At 43.0% G+C, this 7,655-nt stretch overlaps 1 protein-coding gene across 1 annotated transcript; it reads right to left on the minus strand.

Annotated features, from left to right (window-relative positions):
* Positions 1 to 234: 234 nt before the first annotated feature.
* LOC147905478 (uncharacterized) lies at positions 235 to 4,727 on the minus strand. The gene is made up of 10 exons (XM_087372869.1): positions 4,433 to 4,727; positions 2,983 to 3,078; positions 2,729 to 2,803; positions 2,577 to 2,645; positions 2,207 to 2,283; positions 1,913 to 2,001; positions 1,577 to 1,706; positions 1,277 to 1,367; positions 1,115 to 1,180; positions 235 to 559 (listed from the first exon to the last, which is right to left on the minus strand). Exons 1-10 carry the CDS (start codon positions 4,655 to 4,657, stop codon positions 413 to 415), a joined length of 1,065 nt encoding a protein of 354 aa, XP_087228995.1. The 5' UTR covers positions 4,658 to 4,727; the 3' UTR covers positions 235 to 412.
* Between the last annotated feature and the right edge of the window lie 2,928 nt (positions 4,728 to 7,655).

Genomic DNA, 7,655 nt, shown 5'->3' on the forward strand with positions numbered 1-7,655 from the left:
TGCTTGAGTGGATGTTTCATATACCCTCCTCCAAACCCTAAAACCCTTGCATAACCACTAGGTGAGGGAACTCTCAATTCCTTTGCAGTCTAAGCTTTGGCATCCCTAGCCTACACTCTTCACACAACACGACCATGGCATTATTATACAACAACATTGTGGTGTGCACCGACGCGAATGGAACATAACACTTCCTAGTATATTACACAATTTTCAAAACCAGACGCTGTACCTGAACATTGTGACTTAAATAGGTCAACTTGTATATTAGAACACACGAGCACATGAACTGGCCAAGTCCAAGGAAGCAGCATTATTAATGGCTACAAGAGAATCAAGATGCAGCTTTCCCTGCAGAACCAGTCCAACCAAGCCAAGCTTACAAGGTTTACAAGGACTTCAGCAATGTCTCTCATCTTGCAATGGAGCCATTGCCTGTCTGGCTCTCTTTCTCGATTGCCTGTATGCACTCCAAGATAGGTGCTTTTCTCGACATAGCTGCCATTAACGCCTCATACGGTTTGCTATTATTCTTCAAAAAGGAAGCTGCAATGAGCACCTGAAAAAAGCATTAAAAGATGTCAACTGAGAAAGCAAATTTCTGTTACCATACTTTAAAAACCGCAATTAGGATGTATTTCTGCATACCTCACCTAGGTCACAAGAATCAGCTACACATATGTGGCACTTTGTCATACCTGAGTGATTAACAATAACTATACATGCAATGTGGTCCTAAGGATCTCATCTTCTATTCCTTAATGGGGGACATATAAACTCGTACTATCACGTTCCCCAAACTTGGAAAACACACTATTGCTCCATGCAAACAGAAGTTTGGTCGCATCCAAAATGATGCTAAGCAAAACAGACAGCCATAGCAACATCTTCGTGATAAAACACAGATGCATTGGATAGGAACATCAAAATTGCAAATTTGGTCCGATGGCACTAAATAAGAGCCTTCCGAAAAACTGTCTATCAAACTGAAACTAGTATTCACGCGAAGACATATCGCAAGGTTTATGACACTATATAAGAGAGAACCATATGAAAATTTTATCTTCAAAAACTGAAATTGTTATTCATGCGAAGACATAAGAAACATATTTACAGCCCATCTGGTGAGATTTTGCTGTTGCTCATTGCTCAACTGAGGCTTGCTCCTATTGATGAGCCTCTGCCATTTCCAAAACCTATGCCAGTTAGTATCTCACCCCATGACTTGGCTAATATCAATTTACCAATTTGAGCATAACAAAGGCAAGCCCAATACCTGGAGGGAGAACAAATCTGCTGATTGGCCTGTAACTTTATCATAATTCAAACCTTCAGCTGCCAAGCCAGCCATTGCAACAATTGCCAGCCTACAGATGCAAGGTTAATGCAAATTAGACATAACACTACAATATATTTTGTCATGGAACCCCATCAATTTCCTTTTCATATACTGCAACATAGGTCAAAGATGAAGCCAGTGTAAACCACTGCTTCTAACATTATTTGTATTTATGTTTACATGCCGTATCCTTGATTAAGATTTGTAAAATGCAAACTACTCCCAGCAATTTTGCACCTGTCCAGGTCCTTAGCATCGATTCTACCCTCATAAATACGTTTTTGAATCTTCTCATCAACCAAATTCACATGCTCCTTCCCAATATCCAGCGAATAATCCATAACAGGCACACCAAGAAGGTACGCCACTGCAACAACATGAGTTTTATGGCATAAGGACTTAGAAATTGAGAATAATGGACTGTAAAAATGGATCTGCAGTAAGACTTCTCAGGCTGGCACATGAGGATGTCCAATTCTTTCTAGCAAGGCCGTAAATGCTCCAAAACAAGTGCATTAGGACTCTCACAGCATTATATTCCTCCCTTCAGGAAAGCAAAGTTAAGAGACATGCCCAAGAAGTGAGCTGCCTCATGCCTAAGGACTCGTTCTTGATAATCTTCAAATAGTGAAGAGAATCCAACAATGGCTGCCTGCAAAAGACTGAGAATTTGCACAAATCAGGATATCCGATTCAATGCATCAATCATGCCATCAACATTGCATGCCTGACGTTGAATAACCTATAGAAAACACAGGCATTTACAGAGCACAACTTTTCCTAGTCAAAAGTCAAAAGCGTTGTCCTCTATTTGGAAGAGGTCCCCACTCAATCATATATCGGTTTCATAATGGAAGAGAACTTTACCCTGGTGCAACGCTTCCAACAGCTAGCACCACTAAAGAAATGCTTCCAATCAAGTAAGGTACAAAAAATCCCCAATCCTGATGGCACAAAAACATTTGTCAGTATCCTACAAAGAATGTTGACAAATCATTTACTTTTCTGTAGTTTTTCTTGATTTGCCACTTGAGAGGGAGCTGGAATTCTCTGCTCTTTTCCTGGTTGTATTTTAAGACTTTGGGCATGCAGCTGTTTCCTGTTAGCCTTTCATCACAAAATGATCAAATGTGGTTATATAATTCTTTAAGCCAATAACCTTTTTCTACTACTTCACCATTGTAATAAAAATTGGTACTCCCAAAAACAGCATGGAGATAAAGACTCAGAAACTTACCCCAGGAAGCTGGCCAGCAAGGACAGCAAGAAAACTGGTACTTCCTACCACAGTCCATAAGAAAGCTGCCTACAACAAGAATGAAAAAAGAGGTGAGCATTTGATCAGTTCTACTAACACATATATAGGAGCTGTTAAAATCACCAACTTACGTCATCACGCACGCTTGGTATCCCAAGCTTTTCAGCATTCTTGATACCCATAGTGGTCAGCTCACGAATAAATGTCTATTCAGGGCAGCCGTCACAATTATCCAAGGGTCAATGTGTAATACAATGAGAAATATCAATTAAACTTGACTATATGTTAAAAACATTTATTATACTAAGCCTTTGTATTGATCATATATATAAAACACACACACACACACCGAGAGAGAGAGAGAGAGAGAGAGAGAGAGAGAGACCGTGCGACGTGAAACATAAGGTTGAGAATTCCACAATTTACACCATCCAGCTTGACTGAGTTGATCCATTGCTTCTTTGACAGCATCTCCATCTTTCTGCATAGCACCTCTTCATCATAAATTTACCTGGCAGAATTTTGCAACGTGCAAGCAAATACAAGAAGGCTGGCCAGAAGGAGTGGGGGGGGATTGGGGGGTGTTTAAAGAGAGAGAGAGAGAGAGAGAGAGAGAGAGAGTTCATTAGAACTATGAGAGAACCAAATTGTCTATGAGACTGATGTTCTCTGCTTCTACCGCCAAGGTACAAAAAATAACAAAGAAGAACATATCCCATATGCAATGCAGTGTAAGATGGGAATAGCTGCAGAAACTCCATCTCGTTTGAGAAGCCAGGGCTGGGCGAATATGACCGTGCCGTGACAATCTTGAGATAGTTGGCATTATCTATGCCAACCGAATTCCTAAAGGCTACAAGAACTTGACTGTAACTGTAGTCATTAGCACAGTAGCATACCAGCTTTACATATAACTGGATGAAATCTGGGATAGTACACAGACTCATCACGTAAATGCAAAGAAAAAGTAATGTTTCCCACAATGTTATAAACCATCACCACCATCTTGCATAGCACAGACTATCTTGTAAAATTATGCCCCCAATAGTGACCATGGCACATCCTGAGACATGCATGAACAGACATCAATATTGGAGCGCATCATGATAAAGACAAGGACCTAGCAAGAAGTATCAGTAAAGTTGAGATTTTCGTACAGTTGAGGTAACAGATTTTGGCTTTCTATGTTCAAACTATACGATTTGCGACCCTTAGATATTTCCAGTCCTACACGATTTGTGACGCATATAACATAGGTAGACTATGTATATGCCTAGGGGTTTGGTGGTCGAAGTCAATGCCTTTATTTGAACATTCTATTGTAGGTGTTTAAGGTATGACCTATGTGTTCAAAATATGCTTGTGATGTTCAACAACAATCAGTGCGCATATATCGTCGCATGTGGAACGTTCGCATGCAAGGCCAAGGTCACGCTCTAAGCCGTGCGCAGGATGGTTTAATGTCAATTCACATCAAATTTGTGGGTGCTCTCTCGGGAGCTCTATAAAGTTTGGAGGGTTTGCATAAAAGGCTTTGCATGACTTTGAGTATAATCAATATCCAGTGGTCCTTGATAATCGTCGTCTCTTTCGATCCTCGTTTCCCTTCCATCACCCTCTCATGGAGTAGAATAGTTCAACTGCGGGAGGACAAGTGAAAGCAAGCGAAATCGCAACAGAAGGAAGGAAAGCACCGGGATCCTGAGCATGGATAAAGGTCCGCTAAGGACGTGGAAGGCCTCGTGGTCCTGAAGGCGCATGGAGCGACTTTAACACGCACAAAAAAGCAAGGCGAAGAGTGATAAGAAGAGACTGAGCCTGAGAGAGAGAATGACCTTAGAGAAAGCGTCCTGGAGGGGGAGGAGGGTGGTGCCATCGCTACCGAGGGTGGACTGGAGACGCTCGCCAGCTGCAGAAGCGGCGATGAGGAGGGGACGAAGGCGAATTGGATGATAGAATGGAGAAGAGAAGCGACCAGTGGAAGGAAGAGGAAGAGGAAGAGGAGGAGCGCAAGTGCAGAGGTGCAACCCACTTTGGGCAAACACCATAGCCGCCGTCATCGTCTTCCTCACTTGTTAGGTCTCTGTTTCTCTCCATGTTTAGTCTCACAAGTATTCTAACGAGTGGTTGTCCTCTCCTCCAACAAGTGGATAGACTCAGCGCCGCGCGCTCGAGGCTCGAGCACCCACGCGCTCCGCTAATCAAACGGCGTCCCCTTGCGTCGCATCCACATGGCGAGGCACGATTTGCCGCACACAAAACAATAGGGCACACTACGTGCCCAGAGTCGATGTCACGCCTCATGAGGTCATCACATGGTCGAAGGCGCATGCTCCAGGCACATTGGTCATCATATTCATCAAGGGGCTGGAAATAGAAAGCTCCCACGACAGGAGATGTAGACACAGGGTCACGGCGTTTGGCATCAGGGAGAAAATGGTGTGAAAAAGCCATGCCAAGGGTGGAGGGAGGAGGCAAAGGGGGAGGAAGGAAGAGCAAAAAAGCCATGCCAAGGGTGGAGAGGGGGAGGAAGGAAGAGCAAGGGCATAGGGGAGGCCAGTTGCTTGGATGCCACACAACTTGAGAGAACTCAAGAGGACTCGCTAGCATCTCGAATTCCATGGGTCTGCCCTCTAAAGATGGCATTGCTAAAAAGGGGCGCCCATTGTCTTTGGGCAATTACTGCCCCTCACCCATCGCCCTTCCAACCTCTCACATCATGCTCGTGTTTACTCTAAGTATCAAAAGAGGTGGTTCTCCTCTTCTCCAATGAGTGGATAGACTCATTTGCCCCAAACTACCAACAAAACTTCATTGCTCATCCTAAGAGCACCCCCCAACATTTGTAATGCAAATTCCTCTTACATATATGAGCACCCCTTTTTTGAAAACTAGAAGCTTGTATTAATTTAGAAGAAAAGATTTACAAGGAGGGGTGATAGTACCCACATAATAAAGAATGATATCCTATAAAGGCATGGAATAAACACAACATTCAAAGAATGATATCCTAAAAATGCATGGAATAAACATAACATTAAAAGAACTAACATGATGGGGTGTGAGTTTTCTCTTCTCTTCTCTATATATCTTATAGGAGAGGGTGGCTTGGGCCAGGCTCGTAGAGGTTCGCGGCAGCCTTGCGAAGCTTCGGGGAGCTTCGGGAGGTTTGGGGCTTGGAAACCATTCAATTAAGATCCCCAGCCAGTAGACTGACAGTGCGAGACTGCAGACAATCGATCCAGGCTGGCAGACTTCAAACACGTGGCGAGGTGCGATGGTGTAGTTTGTGCAGAACACTAATATGGCGCACGTCCCGATGGCGTGCCCTTGCGATTGTGTACAGCACAGACAGCCACTTGGCAGATTGTGGCGTAGACAGCCACGTGGCTGCGAGCCGCACGACGTGGCGCTTAGGGATTGCAAGGACCTCTTTCCCACATGTCGTAGCTACTAAATGCATGCACTCATTGCAGAGAGAGTAGAGACCAGAGGCTCAGATGTCAAGTCAAAGTTGCAGTGAACCAGAGGCAGAACCAGAGGCAAAGAGTCGACTCGATGATGTGGCATGGGTTGCAGCGTGCAGAGCTATGACACAATGGACTAGTCACCAGAGATAGACAGCGTGGGTGCCGAATCCCGATGTAAAGGATGCGAGATGATGCCACATGGCATGATACGAGAAGAAGGGAGGTCAGCCCACATATCTCCCACTCTAGGCCTTTCTACTTCCAATCAAAGAGCAAGATAAGTGATTTCTTTGCTTTATATTTCATACACTTAGTATCTTCCGCCATCCGTTGTCTTATCATACACTTGAATCACATCTTTATTTCATCCACTTAAATTCTTATACACTTAATATCTTTATTTTCCTCCGTTCCACTTTATTTGTACTTATCGCATTATCATGGCGCATCAGCCACAACCACCCATGCTCCAAGAGCAGTTAGACGCACTTCAGGCACAGTTGGCCGATGAGCGTAAGCATAGGGAGAGATTGGAAAAGAAAATCAATGGTAAGAAAAGGAAGAGACATTCATCTAATGATGAGTTATTCGACAATGATACTATTATCAAGACAATCAAAGCCACACTGAGAGCACAAAATTCGAGGAAGAAGAGTAAGATAAGTAGAAAAGCTTTCTCATTTCAAAATTTTGATGGAAAGAAAGAAGCACGCACTGTCTTGTCTTGGATCAGTCAGCTAGATGATTATTTTTCGGAGGAGAAATTCTCTGAAAAAGATAAGATTAAATGTGTTGCAAATCATTTAGTAGAGAGTGCTGCACTTTGGTGGAACATCACTAAGCACAGTAAAAGGCGACCAAATTCTTGGAAGTCTTTTCAAAAGCTAATCAAGAGAGATTTTCTTCCCTCACATTTCAAAGCAAAAGCTAGACAGCAGTGGGATACTTTCAGGCAGTTCGATAAGGAAACGATCTCCACATATACTGATAGATTTTGGCAAACGTTGATCCAATTACAATCCTTAGAGAAAGTTAATGAGCGAGATCAATGTAGAAAGTATGTGGCAGGTCTAAAGTCTAAGTTGAGAGCCGAGATTAACATGTTTCATCCTCGCTCACCGAGCTCAACAATTTCTCTTGCAATGAATTGTGAAAGGAAGAATGGGATCCCAAAAGAAGGGAAAGATTCAGAACGGCATGTACCTTTCCATAAGAAAAAGAGATTTGATAAAAAGCCTTTCTTTAAATCTAAAAATGGTTTTGCTCCACAGAAGACAGACTCTTCTTGAAGCCAAACGTTGGGAATTTTCCAAAGAAAGAAATAAGGTGTTTCAAGTGCAACAAGGTGGGATACATAGCCACTGAGTGTCTTGAAAGAAAGAAGACCCCGACGGCAAAGGTGCTCATGATTGACGACGAAGCAGCCAAGCAAGAGGGAGGTAAGTATAATTGTCATGCTCTTCAAAGGTTTCATTAATGGCAAAGAAGTTGTTATTCTGCATGATGATGGTAGTACTCATGATTTCATTTCAGAAAGGACCTTAGCAAAGCTAAACCTAGAGTCTTTCCCATCTAACTATAAGGTCAA

This window comes from Dipteris shenzhenensis, chromosome 1 (genome assembly GCF_047967505.1).
Source record: "Dipteris shenzhenensis isolate YYH24624 ecotype China chromosome 1, Dip_SZ_1.0, whole genome shotgun sequence".
NCBI classification, from domain to species: domain Eukaryota; kingdom Viridiplantae; phylum Streptophyta; class Polypodiopsida; order Gleicheniales; family Dipteridaceae; genus Dipteris; species Dipteris shenzhenensis.